This window comes from Hyperolius riggenbachi, chromosome 7 (genome assembly GCF_040937935.1).
Source record: "Hyperolius riggenbachi isolate aHypRig1 chromosome 7, aHypRig1.pri, whole genome shotgun sequence".
In the NCBI taxonomy this organism is placed as follows: Eukaryota; Metazoa; Chordata; class Amphibia; order Anura; family Hyperoliidae; genus Hyperolius; species Hyperolius riggenbachi.
Genome location: NC_090652.1, coordinates 252,310,076 through 252,325,237, shown reverse-complemented (window position 1 = coordinate 252,325,237; position 15,162 = coordinate 252,310,076). Strand labels below are relative to the sequence as shown.

The following is a 15,162-nucleotide window of genomic DNA, read 5'->3' as shown; positions in this document are numbered from 1 at the left end:
TGTCTCCAGCATCTTGCAAAGATTTTTATCTGATGGGGAGTTCAGCTCAATAGACTGTGTAGAATATGGCTCTCATACTACATGGCATGGGGTAAAATTGGTCTGTGATCTTGCCTTTTCCAAAGACTTTTATCTCAAGTGTGTATGTAGCCTTACCCTGGGCTTCGTCCAGCCCCAAGCTCCCAGCATGTCCCTCGACGCAGCTCTGCCCGCAGCCGTTCGCCGCCTTTGCTTCCCGGTCCGCGGTGATGACGTCAGGCTGACCTGGAGGTCAATCTGTACTGCACCTGCGCGAGCGGTGCTGTCAATCACTGCCACGTGGACCCGTGCGTACTCCCCTGCAGCTGCAGGCAGTCCAGCGCTGGCTCCCCCAAAGTGTCCCGGAATCCTCCCTCGACAAGCGCTGATTTATTTACCTCTCCTGGCTCCAGGGGGGGGAGGGCTCTCCACACAGAGTTAGGCGAAAATAGACGATCTCTGTCGGGCCCGCTCTACTGCGCAGGCGCCTCAAAAGGAAGCCTCAATAGGATCCGGAGGTGAGTACCCCCCAGGGGAGGTTTTTTTCGTTACAGGTTTTCTCTAAAAACTCATATTATAAAACGTATACAAAACACATGCGTTTTTTATATGCGGTCTATTGACTAAGGCCCCTTTCACACTGCATGTGTTCCCATCTGCGTTTCGGGAACACGTGCAGGAGGCCGACACGCACGGCATCAGACAGTGCACAGACTGCCCAAGAAAGACGGCATTTGCTAGCCGCATCCCTACCTGGCCAGGCAAGGTCACCACACGGCAGGTCTAAGCGCAGAAGGATGCGGAGATGGACTTATTAGCCTGAACGCTGACACAGCTAGTCAGCGTTTAGCAGCCATTCCATATCAAGGCTAGTGGAGGTGTGTGCCCTGCCTAATTGAGCGGATTGAGTACGAGGATAGCTATGAACGGCACCCCATCCCCCCATGTACCTTGAGGACGGTCTGGAAAGCTGGACTTAAAGAGAACCTGAGGTGGGTTTGAAGAATATTATCTGCATACAGAGGCTGGATCTGCCTATACAGCGCAGCCTCTGTTGCTATCCCAAACCCCCCTAAGGTCCCCCTGCACTCTGCAATCCCTCATAAATCACAGCCGCGCTGCTGACAAACAGCTTGTCAGAGCTGGCTGTGTTTATCTCTATAGTGTCAGTCTGCTGCTCTCCCCGCCTCCTGCAGAACTCCGGTCCCCGCCTGCATCCCTTCCCTCCCTGCTGATTGGAGGGAAGGGACGGGGGCAGGGACCGGAGCTATGCAGGAGGTGGGGGAGCATCTGAGACTGACACTACAGATGTAAACACAGCCTCACAGCATGGCTGTGATTTATGAGGGATCACAGAGTGTAGGGGGACCTTAGGGGGGTTTGGGATAGCAACAGAGGCTGGGCTGTATAGGCAGATCCAGCCTCTGTATGCAGATAACATTCTTTAAAACACACCTCGGGTTCTCTTTAAGCACCATTTCAGTACCGAACAAGCCCGATCTGCCTATACAGCCCAGCCTCTGTTGCTATCCCAAACCCCCCTAAGGTCCCCCTACACTCTGTGATCCCTCATAAATCACAGCCATGCTGTGAGGCTGTGTTTACATCTGTAGTGTCAGTCTCAGCTGCTCCACCGCCTCCTGCATAGCTCCGGTCCCTGCCCCCGTCCCTTCCCTCCAATCAGCGGGGAGGGAAGGGATGCAGGCGGGGACCGGAGTTCTGCAGGAGGCGGGGAGAGCAGCAGACTGACACTGTAGAGATAAACACAGCCAGCTCTGACAAGCTGTTTGTCAGCAGCGTGGCTGTGATTTATGAGGGATTGCAGAGTGCAGGGGGACCTTAGTGGGGTTTGGGATAGCAACAGAGGCTGGGCTGTATAGGCAGATCCAGCCTCTGTATGCAGATAACATTCTTTAAACACACCTCGGGTTCTCTTTAAAACCCATATAAAGGCACATGGGAGCCTTAACCTGTCACTAAGATGGACACGACTACAGGCTATTGAGGAGGAGGGGAGAGAATACAGCAAAGCTGATCTGTGATGTACCACATCCTGGACTCACCGCAAGTATACAATATTATGCATGCATAAACTACTGGGAGAATGATGTCTGGATGACACTGCTCTATCAAACAGCACTAATGCTTGCACTGCTGCTAACTAACGTTTGCTTGCCAACTGCTGCCAAAACTTACAGGACTTATCCCCATTAGGGGGAGGCAGCTGCCGGATGTATGGTGTGAGGTGGTGTGCATGTGCGGGCGGACTGGGCTTGTGCGCATGGAGCAATAGTGCCAGTGACAGACTCCATGCACACAAGCCTAGAATATTGACTTGGGGAAGTGCGGGTTGGCTCCTCGGTTTTAATTGTTCAAGTTTCTGCGCAGAAATAGGTTTTTAACTTTTGTCTGTGTTCTGAGTCGGTAAAGGTGTATACCCACAGTGTCGTTTTTGTGCAATAAAGATCACTTATGTAACTGAGATGTATTAGGTGTCCATGGCCAATTTTGTGCTACCATTATATATGTAAATTTACACTGGCCGCACCAGCTCTTGAGATAATGAGAGTAATTTTTGCACATAGACTGCAGTCCCATGGCAAAACCCTCAAATTGTATATGCACAGACTGCACTGTCTGATGTTCACACTGCATGCGTTCCAGACCTGTGCGGTCCGGGAACGCATGCTGCACGCATTTTTCCCAAAACGCGCGGCTGCATACAAACGCGGATGGCGTGCGTTCATACGCGTTGCGTTCCAAACGCACGGCCGTCCGCGTTTGCCAATTTAAACAAAGCCTAAAACTTTGCCTGCATAATGCGTTTTCCACAACGATAGCGTTTCTGCTAGGTGTGTTCCCAGCCTCAGACTCCATCTGAACCAAGCCTTGAGTGAGCTACAGTTACCCTTCTTGTATAATCATCATGAGTGCAAAATTAATTTTTTGTTTCTTCTGTATTTTAAATTATATAACGCTGGCTGTATGGTAGATAAAGGTTGCAGTAAACGTTCCCCTGCTGCTCTCCTCCAGCTGCCCTTCCAGCAAAGCACCAGAGCTGACACACCACTAGCAGCCACTGTCAGTCGGGACAGACATACATGTTATGTTGTCTGAAAAGCTGTCAGCCCCCCGTAGTGACGTTGTACACTCGCACACATTCTGCCACAGCTACTAAGCAATAGAGGACGAGTGTTACTCAGCGCACGGCTCCTTCTCTTTCCTAGAGTAACCCGCTGGCGGCCATCTTTCCGTATCTCAGATTCAGTTAAAGTGAATGGTGTTACCGCCCCCTGAACTGGAGACAGGAAGCTCTATGTGAGGGAAGCGTCTTATTCTGATTGCAGCAATGACGTTGTGTTGTGGTGCTCTGAGAGCCACTTCCGGGAAGCTGCAGCAGTGGAGAGTCAGGGGAGAGGGGGTATCTTCTGCTCCTGGTCGGGTGTCTGTGTGTGATCTGACTTCTCCTGCGGGGAGCTGCAGCCGCCACTATGGGGAAGTCATTTGCGAACTTCATGTGTAAAAAGGATTTCCATCCTGCCTCCAAATCCAACATCAAGAAGGTGAGGAGTGTTATATATGGTACTATTATTATTTCCATCCTGCCTCCAAATCCAACATTAATATTAAGGTGAGGTGTGATCTCCATTGTTAATATGGTACTATTATTATATTTATTTTATCTCTGCAAGCAAGGCTTGCTTAATTTGTTGTGTAAAATATTTAAGGTGCCCACACATCTGTAATGCAATGGCAGATTAGACCACAAGACAGATCTAGCTCTGATAGAATCTGATCAGAGAGCGATCTGTTGGCTGCCCATACACCACAGGTCAATACCCAATTTACTTTAGCAGGAGATCTTTCAGGAATCTGCCTCGTGACACCACGTCGCTGTCCCTGGCTGCTGTCCAACAAAATGTTACATGCCCACCAGTGCCGTGCATGTTAATACTTCACCTGTCCGCTGCCCTCAAATGTCTGTTGTACTTCTGTATTCACACCCTACATGGCTGCTGGTGTAATAGCATGTACGGAGCGTGTGTATTCACATCTCAACGTGGAAGTATGGCGGAGACTTGGGGGCAGTGGACAGGAAAAGTATTTACATGCACAGGCATCAAGAGGAGAGGGAACATTTGGGGGCACATCGGCTGGGGGTCCCCTCGCAATATAGCTCGTTGTTACTGCCGTGCACCCGATCGATTGCGTCGGCTTGAGATTGCCCAACGTGTCTGATCGATACAATTTAGGCTTGAAATTGGTTGAATTGTCAATTGGGCATGCTTGTTGCGGTGGTTTATTTTTTTTTTATCCAATTTGAAAATAATCGAATTGGATGCTTGATCGGACGCAAAACCAACAGAAGTATGGCCACCTTTACATGTACATTGGCACAGACTATTTTGGTGCACTATACTCTTATTATAATAAAATACAAAATACAAAGAACAAGAGTATGTTGTGTTCTCAGCAAGGCTGTAATGTCACTTTCGGTGTAGCTGTTATATTTCAGCAAGCTGAAGTCAGTGATACCTGACTAATATCTCTTTGGTGCTTTAGGGGAGGAGGAGCCCGCTTGTGAACCGGATAATGATGTGCAGCAGAGGCAGGGGGAATTAGCCAGGAAACCTGCGCAGAGAGGACCCACAGGTTTCCTGTTCCAGAGCACAGCGCGACTTTAGTTCAGAGTCGCTTGTTTTAGGCTGGTTTCACAGTGGGACGTTAAAGTCCCACGTTACAGCAGCCAGTAACGCAGCCTAACTCGCAGCACTGTAAAATCGATGTGCTGTTCACAGTGCACACGTTGCGTTAGGGTATAACCCTGCACGTTAAATGAAAGTGCAGCATGCTGTACATTATACCCCTATAGAGCTGCGTTAGATTGTTTGCACATGCTCAGTGACTAGCCACATGGCTAATTAATATTCACTGCACTGTGGCACTCGTGGTGGAACTCGTAGTATTGTCAGGATCATGAACGAATCGTTCATTTGATCCGGATATCATCCGGATCATCACAATGAAAGATTCGGTTCACAGTGGATGTCTGTCTGGAAGAAACAGGAACATACAGTATATACAGTGCAGGGAAAGTCCTGTCCTGCTAGTCATTTCACCCCCAGTTTGCTTCCCTAGTAAAATTATTCAAATGATTCAGTTCAAAGATCCGGATCTTTTCAATGATCCGATTCGAAGGATCCGAATCCTTAATAAGATCCGGACTTCCCATCACTATCCTGGAGTTGCTGCTTTGAGAGCTGCATAACGCGGCTCAATCTGACGTCCAACTTCAACACCACCACGCGTTGCGTTAGGGGCACATTATGCGACCTTAACATCCCCTAAAACGCAACGTTTTGGTGTGAAAGTAGCCTTAATGTATTTTATAGCGGCCACCCGGGGAGCAGGAGCGCTTACTGAAGGGGCCGGTGAGTCCCCTCTTTACTAAATAGCCGTGGGTATGCTTATATGCATACCCATGGCTTCTGCTCAGGGTCCCTTTAAAGGGGAACTGAAGTAAGAGGTATACAGAGGCTGCCATATTTATTTCCTTTTAATCAATACCAGTTGCCTGGCAGCCCTGCTGGTCTATTTCTCTGCAGTAGTATCTGTATAACACCAGAAACAAGCATGCAGCTAGTCTTGTCAGATCTGACTTTAAAGTCTTAAACACCTGATCTGCTGCATGCTTGTTCAGGGGCTATGGCTAATAGTATTAGAGGCAGAGGATCAGCAGGGCTGCCAGGCAACTGGTATTGATTAAAAGGAAATAAATATGGCAGCCTCCGTATACCTCTTACTTCAGTTCCCCTTTAAGTGTACATGGTATAGAGCAGGGGTCCCCAAACGTTTTAGGTCAAGGGCTGGGTCAATATACTTAAGACTGCTGGGGGGCCGGAGTATACATAAAATGATGTTGAAGTCTTTGCAGGCCAGACAGTGAAGCATACCCTGCATACAACCTGCGGTCCAGTTGGACCGCAGTGTCACCTTAATGATGTGGAATTTGATTGGAAACCAGTGAATTACTGCTTTCTGGCTTCCATGTGGATGTGTGATTCCAGCACTGCTATGTTATATGCGTTCCACCAATATTTAAAGATGTAGCTGACCGCATCTACAAGTAATACATTTTGTGCATGGGGGGGGGGGGGGGGCGGTAAAAAAGCCTCAGGGGGGCCCCATTTGGCCCGCGGGGCCTTAGTTTGAGGACCACAGGTATAGAGAGTGAAGGTAAGCAAAGGCAGAAATTCCACCATAACCCTACTAGGACAGATAGATTCTATCACTAACTTACTCCTTCTTCACACCTTACACTAAACTCTCTCCACTCCTAACCCTCCCCTCTCCTCCCCTAACACTAACTTACCCCCCCCCCCCCCTCCACTCCTAACAGTAGCCTTCCCCTCTCCTAACAGTAACCTCCACCCTCTCCATTTCTTCCTTCCTCTCCTAACACTACCCTCCCCCTCTCCTAACACTAACCTACCTCCTCTCCATTCCTAACACTAGGCTTCCCTTCTCCTAACACTAACCTCCCCCTTTCCACTCCTAACAGTAGCCTTCCCCTCTCCTAACACCAACCTCCCCCTTCCCTATTCCTAACGCTAACCTTGCTCCTCTCCACTCCTAACACTAGCCTTCCCCTCTCCTTCCCTAACACTACCCCCCCCCCCCCCCCCATTCCACTCCTAACCTTAGCCTTCCTTTCTCCTCTCCTAACACTAACCTCCCCCTCACCACTCCTAACACTAGCCTTCCCCTCTCCTAATACCAACCTTCATCCTCTCCACTTCTAACCTTAGCCTTCCTTTCTCCTCTCCTAACACTAACCTCCCCCTCACCACTCCTAGCACTATCCTTCCCCTCTCCTAATACCAACCTTCATCCTCTCCACTCCGAACATTAGCCTTCCCCTCTCCTCCCCTAACACTAACTTCCCCCTTATCTACTCCTTCAGCTAGCCTTTCCCTCTCCTAACACGAATCTCAACCTTCACCACTTCTTTCACTAGCCTTCCCCTTTCCTCCCCTAACACTAACACCCCCCCCCCCCCCCTCAACTCCTAACACTAGCCTTCCTTTCTTTTTCCCTAACACTAAAATCCCCTCTCCATTCATAACACTAGCCTTCCCCTCTCCTACCCTAACACTAACATCCCCCCCTTCCAACGTTTAACATTAGCCTTTCCCTCTCCTCCCCTAATACTAACTTCCCCCCTCTCCACTCCTAACACTAGCCTTCCCTCCTCTTGCCCTAACCCTATCCTTCCCCTCTCTTGCCCGAACACTATCCTTCCCCTCTCCTAACACAAACCTTCACATCTCCACTCCTAACATTAGCCTTCCACTCTCCTCCCCATACACTAACTTCCCCCATCTACAGTGTACTCCCCAGGCTCTTTTAGCCGGGTGCTCCACCCGGCTAGTTTTGGTGAGCACCTGGCTGTTATTGGCTCACCTCCTCCTATGCGGTAAGCAGAGTTGCTCACAGAAGCAGCGGCACTGCATTCACTCATCTCGCCCCACCCGGCTACTTTTTCATGCCACCCGGCTGGAAAAAAATTTCTGGGAGGAACACTGATCTATTTCTTAAGCTAGCCTTCGCCACTCCTAACACTAACCTTTTCCTCTTTTAATACTCACCTCTCCTCTCTCCACTCCTAACACTAGCCTTACCCTCCCCTCTCCTCTCCTAACACTACCCTCCCTGTACCTGCATCAAATTTGAATGCACGGAGGACGCCATCCTCCGTGCATAGGAGACAGCCTGTAGCGTGGATTGGGGGGGGGGGGGGGGAGGCCCTAGAGCTGCGCAGCCAAACTCGCGTCTATGTGGACTGCGCAGCCGCGGCCAGCTCCAGCGGCCGTTTTACATGAAGCAGGAGAGCCCGACTCGGGCTTTGTGGTCGGGAGCGGTCCGCGGGGGGTGATTGAACAGCGGGGACCCGGCGGAACTGTACGGAGGGCGCGGATGGCGTCCTCCGTGCATTCAAAATTGATGCAGGCACTTAACTTTTTTTTTTTACTCTGCCTCGTAAGTCCTTTAAGCTAGCCTTCGCCGCTCCTAACACTAACCCCCCCCCCCCCCCCTCCAATCCCAATGCTAGTTTTCCCCTCTCCCAACACCAACTCCCCCACCACCACCTCTAACACTAGCCTTCTTCTCCTCCCCTAACACTGCTCCCCCCTCCACTCCTAACTAACACTAGCTGGCCACCCCCTCTTCTCCCTTAACACTAACCTCCCTCCTCTCCACTCCCAATGCTAGCCTTCTCCTCTCCTCTAACACTACCCCAGATCCTGAATCCCTCCAATCCCCCCACATTTGCCCATTGCCGATATCAGTTTAGCTACAATGTATGCAGTGGATGGTAGGAGTTGCAAGCAGATGAATGGAACTGCAAGAGAAGATGGTTCAGGATGGCAGGAGCTGCAAGCCATAATGTTTGAAGGAGGCTGGAGGAGCTGTAATTGATGATAGTGGACAAAGGAGACTTACACTGTAGGAGATGAATTAAAGTAGACGATCACTGCTGTTGATGAAAAAACACTGCAGGAGATGAAATGAAGGAGTCAATCACAGCAAGAGATGACATGCCTGCAGTAAATGATTTGAAGGAGTATCTCACTGCAGTAGAGGAGTTGCTGCAGGAGAAGATCGGGGCTGCAGGTGATGGCTGCAGAAGTCGCATTAGGTTTTTAAAACTTCATTGTGTAGCAGTCTTGAATGTCTATGTCTACATTTATTCAATTCTCACCCTATTTGCTTTAAGAACCTCAAGGTGCCCATGCATTGCCCGATGGCCACCAGATCGACCATCAGATCCCTATCTGATTAGTGAGGGGTCTATTGACTGCCCACACGGCACACCAAACCATCCTGCTGCCCCCCAAGTTTATATGTGTCCCCTCACCCGTGCCCATGCGCATGTAGTGACATTCTGCATGGCCAGTGTCGCATGTGGAACAGGCTCTCGCAGTGACGCCGGACACTGGAGCCTTTAACATTGCACAGAGGGTGGACACTTATACGCTTGGAGGGTCAGTTAGTTGTTGCCATATGGAACACTGTTACAGCTGCGCTCCTGATTGAGCACTTGTGACTGAGATTTTGCCAGCGTTTCCAATCAATCCTTCAAACCGATTTCAGCCCGGAAAGTTTACTTGGGCGCCCATGTTTTGGCCGCGTTTCTCCTCCTATTTAATAAACTCAATCAACCCGCAAAAGAGTTTTTAAACATATGGACACCCTCAGCTTCCTGGTGTGGAGACACCGTAAATGTGGCAATTATTTTCTTTAAATCTAATGCTTTTTTTCTTTCTCAGGTATGGATGGCAGAACAGAAAATATCCTATGACAAGAAAAAGCAAGAGGATTTAATGCAGCAATATGTGAAAGAACAAGAGTCATACAACAATCGGTGAGTCTTTCCTGATTCCATACTCCAAAAGGATGTGGTATCTGTACCATGTAAATCTACAAGCAGTGCTGTACCTTGCAGTAGTTGTAGATGTGAGAATCTGGGAGGGTGGGCATGTGTTTCTTTCCTCACTTTAATTTGTCTTTATTCTAACTGTATTCACTAATTAAAATATGTGTGAAGACATGTAAAGTAAGGTTGCTTTCACAAATACTGTAGTCCCATTTAAATGGAACTTTTGTGGTTTGCGGAGCTTTGCACAGCAGAAGCAACTTACCGAACCTCCAATCACCATCTTCTACTCTTCCTGCAGCTCCCATTGGCTTTCCTGCATGCGTACGCGATACCCGGCGTGTCACCTGACCCGCATCTGGTCACATGCACGCTTCAGGAGCTAAACACAGAGGACATAGGAAAGCTGCTGAGAGCTGCAGGAAGTGTAGAAGACGCCACCTGGAGGTTCTGTAAGTCGTTTCTGCTGTGCAAATCTCTGCAAGGGGGAGGTTAGTGTTATTTTAGCGCTAGTTGCTTGACTTCTCAAGCAATCAGGCACTCCCTGCCTTTGCTGGATATTAGGATTTTACTGTATTGTAATTATTAGACCTTTCTTTGCCTTTAAAACTGCATCAGCGCTCCCAGAAATACTTGTATCTAAGAGTGCTGCATCCACCCAACAGAGCACAGAGCAGTTGCTGCAGTGGTCTCATTACTGCTTGTCACAGGTTGTTTGACAGACTTGTTTTGCCCCAAAGAAGGGACCTGCCCCTCTTGAAACATTAGCTAACTGTCTGACTGTCACAGAAGTGTGCGCAATACAGCACTCTGGGTCCCTGGCGAGCATGATCATAAGGCGCCCAAGAGGACATATTGTGCATGCGCAGCACAGTATGTCTGGGTCAGAGGCCGCTGACTAGGATTCTTACAACGGGAGGCAGATGCTGAGCCACATGAGGTGCGGTAAGCCTATGCACACCTCCCCCCACACACGTAGGGCGTCAATTAGAGCATTGATTTAGGACTAAGGTATCTTTTTAAAGTGGTATTGTCACCATAAAAATCAAATTTTAACAGCAACTGGTCTGAGTGTATTAAGTGATAAAGATGCTAATCCTGCATTCAAAACTTTTTCTGCTGTTATGGTTTGGAGTTATCACATACTTTAGGAGCACTGGCACTAGTGCCAAACAGTGCCAAAAATTTGAATGCTGGGAGTTCTTTTGAATGCTGGGAGTTCTTTTTATCTATAATATATTCCTCCTCTTCCTTTTATTTCCCTCCCTAGCTGATCACTTGTGTTTACAAGCAAGGCTGAGGTGACTCAGTGATTGGATGTGTAAATAAAAAGACTGGGAGGAGGGCAGCTAATGAATACACAATGAGCAAGAGAAGGGAGGGGGGAAACAAGAGTCAGGGAGGATATGATGTCAGCATTAGCTTGGCAAGATGGCCACTGCCTAGAGTAGGATTCTCTGCTTTTCCTTTATAAAATTCACAGGAATCGTTACGTGAATAGCACAATACATCTGTTATGTAAGTAGAAGTAGTACTTATATGTGTTTTTTTATTTCTAGGTTTAGCATGGGTGTCACTTGTTCTTTAAAAGGGAAAGGACGGCTCTAGTCTTAAAGTGTACCTGAGAAGAAAAAATAAGTTGTATGCACCTGAGGCTTTCTCCAGCCCTCTTCCGGCTTTTGGCTCCATTGCTGTCCTCCTGCTCTGCCTCAATCCTCTGCTCGCTGGTTTGGGAAATGCTTGAGTCAACACATGCACAGTCCATGCTGCTCCCATTACACTCCCGGTGGCGGTAGTGCAGTGGGGGGTGAAAACAACCAGGCCACGCATGCGCTATACACGCTGGCTACAAGAATTACTGGGCTGGATAGTGGAGGATCGAGGTGCCCCAGGGGGATGGCAAGGGAGCCATTAGACTGAAGGGGGATGGAGGAAGCCCCAAAAGTCAAAAGAAAAGTAATTATATCAGAAAAAAAATGTATTAAAGCACTTCTAGGACTCCACATTTTGCGATAATTTCTTGCTTCTTCTGGCAATATTGTGCCATATAGAGGCCACAGGATAGCAGGTGCATCACTAAAATGAATACGCATATGTAGTAGCGGTGCATTATGGGTAACCACAGATGTTCACTTAAAGCTGAATTATTGTAAATTCCTTCTGTTTTAAGAAGGCAAACCACACCAAGCATTGCTTTTTTAGTAGGAAGGCTTTTCAATCTCTTTTAGTCCCCTATACTTTCCTAGTGGTTTTGGGTCACCCTGAGCTGTTAGGTTACTGTGTAAAATGAAAAATGAAAAGGTAGCAGCAGTTTTCAATACATCGGAGCACTTTGTGATGTGTAGTATCCAGAGGGAAGCAAGGAATTGCTGTAACCTTAGTAAACAGGTTGCCACAGTTTGCTGCATCTTTCTTACCACCATAGTAAATTAAAGTGTACCTGATGGGAAAAAATGCCCCAGGGGGTACTTCTCTCGGGAGAGAGAAGCCTCTGAATCCGAAAGAGGCTTTCTTCCGTCCTTCTCAGCAGAGGGGATCCAGCGCTCGGCTATTTCCCTTCTAGTGTGAAGGGAAAGCTGCTACTGTGCCTGTTTGCAGTGCCGACTGCTGGTGTTATTAATTTTTCTGTGGGTCCCAGCAGTTGAAGGAGCCTGCAAGGGATGATTGGAATGCCTCTGAATGCCTGGGAATCCCCCTCCCGATGTGAGTACCCTGTAGGGTTGTTTTTTATCCTTACAGGTTTACTGTAAAGAGGCTTATTGCATTTGCCTAGTTTCAAGAAGAATTCATGGCTGAGTTCCTCTCCTGCTGCTCTATTTATGGCATCACATTGGCATAGGAAAGAGCCAAGATGGTCAAAGAGATAATTCTGACTTGCATGAAAGTCATCTGCATTTTGGAGTTTGGCCAAACAAGTGTACTCCTTGCCAATTTTGATTGATTGGACCTCTACCAAGCTGGATGCAGGTTGCACTGAGCTCAGAATTGGCATCTTACTGACCACCTCTAGCAAGGATCATAGGATAGGGGTGTGGAGGATGATCCAGTGTGTGCATGTGATGAGGGAACACCTCATCCCTCAATGCTGAGAGTTCCAGGTATCAATAAAACTCCAGGAAAGAAGTGTTTATAGTCACCTGTAGCAGCTCTCTCTTTATGGATCTGATGGCATTCCTTTTTTGGGAGTCTTGTGACCACAGTCCAGAGCACTCGGGCTAATGTTTGCTCTGTCAGATATGGTTCTGCAAAATCTTTCTGGTTATTGCTTCTAATGCTGGGGGGTGGGAGGGTTCCCGCTCTTTCTGGTAAGCATGTACCTCTCAGGTGAAGAAGCATTGACAGGAAGGAGAGGAAGCAGTGGCCATACAGTATCTGACAGAGAGACCTCTCCAGGCTGTCACAACAAGTTCCTGAGAAGGAGTGGCATTGGCATGTTTTCATGTTTTTTTTACAGACCTCCACTTCTTCAGAGTCTGAAGTGAAGATCCTGGGTTAGCAACAGATGCCCTGGCAAGGAATACTACCGGGTAGTGATGTGCTCACTGCAGCTCCAGCACAATACCGTTCCCACAAGAAGCAAAAGCAGGGCACCAGTCGACAAATTCAGCACTTTAATCACTAGTAACAAAACATACAGGGTTCAAAGGGTTAAACAGGCTTTAAGCTGACAGTCATTTTGCGGACTCTACCTCTTCGTCAGAGGCTACAAAAAGAACTTCATTAGAGTCCGATTGCATTCAGAACTGTTGTTTTTTTCCTAAACTAATTTTTATGACTTCTTTGTTTTCTTTTTCATCAGATTACTTTTGGGTGATGAACGGGTAAAGAATGGGCTGAATTTCATGTATGAAGCACCACCAGGAGCTGAAAAAGGTAATTTGCTGAATATTTTATAACACACTTAGAGGGAAAGTGCAGTAGAATGTTCACATTTTTTTTCCCCAAGAAAATCTTTATTTAATGAGTACAATAAACGGCAGATAAACAGTAGCACCGACATTTCTTTTCAATTCAAGAATTACAATCAATTTTTCTGATTGATTGTAAGATTTGAAAAATCTGACCAATGTACCACGCGCACACACACGCAGGGTACATTTTTTTTTTTTTCCCCGTTTAAAAAAAAAAAAAGAAAAAATAGCTTGAGTCTCTACATGGTTTAAATTTTTCTGTAGAACCAATCTTTTTTATCGCATTGCCGTAAATTTGGACACCGTGTGTGTGGCCACCCTCATTGGTGTCACACAAAGCAGTAAATGTATTGCTCCCTTTGCAGCATTACAGTTTCACTGCCAAATGACACATTCATCTCAAGGTGGAAGGATTCTCTCTAATGTGGGCATGGTGACACGCAGCAGTAAGCTGTAATTGCTCTCATCTCGGTAACAGCTGACTACCATGGAAGGGATCTTTCTCAGTGAAGCATATGGTGATGTGGAGAGCAGGGAGGAGGGCAAAAACTCCAGACTACCGTATATACTCGAATACAAGTTGACCCCGTGTATAAGTTGACCCCCAAACTTTGACCCTCACAAGGTGGATTTTTCCAATTCAAGTATAAGTCTATAGGTAAGTCTATAGGTAAGCCAGCCAGGTATGTGCCTCCAGTATAGGTAGCCAGCATAGGTAGGCAGCCAGGTATAGTTGCCCCAGTATAGGAAGGTAGGCAGTATAGTTGCCAGTCGCATAGGTAGTTAGGCAGTATAGTTGCCATTTGCATAGGTAGGTAGCCAGTATAGTTAGGTAGCCAGTTTAGTTGCCAGTAGCATATGTAGGTAGTCAGTATAGTTGCCATTAGCATAGGTAGGTAGCCAGTTTAGTTGCCAGTAGCATAGGTAGATAGCCAGTATAGTTGCCAGTAGCATAGGTAGGTAGCCAGTATAGTTGCCAGTAGCATAGGTAGGTAGCCAGTACAGTTGCCCCCATGTATAGGCTGCAGCGGTGGGGAGAGCGGGCATGGAGGCAAACATCTCACCTTCTATCCTCCATCTACTTCCTCTTCCAGGCATCCCATGCGTTGAGACCAGCGTTTCCTGTGATGACATCATTACAGGAGACGCTGGTATCAGCACAAGAGGATGCGTGGTAAAGGAAAGTAGATGGAGGTTAGAGGCTGTGAAAGGTGGGATGTTTGCCTCCATGCCCGCTCTCCCCGCCGCTGCAGCAGTCTCCTCTCACCATCCACTGCTGGGCGCAGTCTCCTCTCTTCTGCTCGCTTCTCCTCCACTCGCGCTGTAACTTCCGCTCCCGGCGTCATGTGACATCGGGAGCCGGACCATCTCTTAAGGGGGGGGGGGGGGGGTAGACGCGCGAGTGAGGGAGAAGAGAGGAAAAGAGAGGGCACTGCGCCCAGCGATGGATGGTGAGTAACCCCTCCACACACACACACACCCCACACAGGCTGTAAGTCTCAAGATTTAGGACTATGCGACTAGAAGTCGACCCCCCCCCCACACACACACACACTTTTGTACTTAGAATCAGTCCTAAATTTTGCGACTTATACTCGAGTATATACGGTAAATGCAAGTATATTATGGTAAAGCAGTGAGCTACTATTCTAGACACACACACACACACACACACACACACACACACACACACACACACACACACACACACACACACACACACACACACACACACACACACACACACACACACACACACACACACACACACACACACACACACACACACACACA

The 15,162-nt window shown here is 48.0% G+C and overlaps 1 protein-coding gene across 1 annotated transcript in view; it reads left to right on the top strand.

The window, feature by feature from the left end:
* The first annotated feature begins 3,360 nt into the window (after positions 1-3,360).
* CIR1 (corepressor interacting with RBPJ, CIR1) overlaps positions 3,361-15,162 on the top strand; it is an 80,285-nt gene continuing 68,483 nt past the window's right edge. Inside the window, exons 1-3 of the mRNA XM_068245514.1 lie at positions 3,361-3,581; positions 9,351-9,445; positions 13,257-13,330. Of these exons, the coding sequence (XP_068101615.1) occupies positions 3,510-3,581; positions 9,351-9,445; positions 13,257-13,330 (241 nt within the window). The 5' untranslated portion in view covers positions 3,361-3,509. The remainder of the gene's footprint in view (positions 3,582-9,350; positions 9,446-13,256; positions 13,331-15,162) is intronic.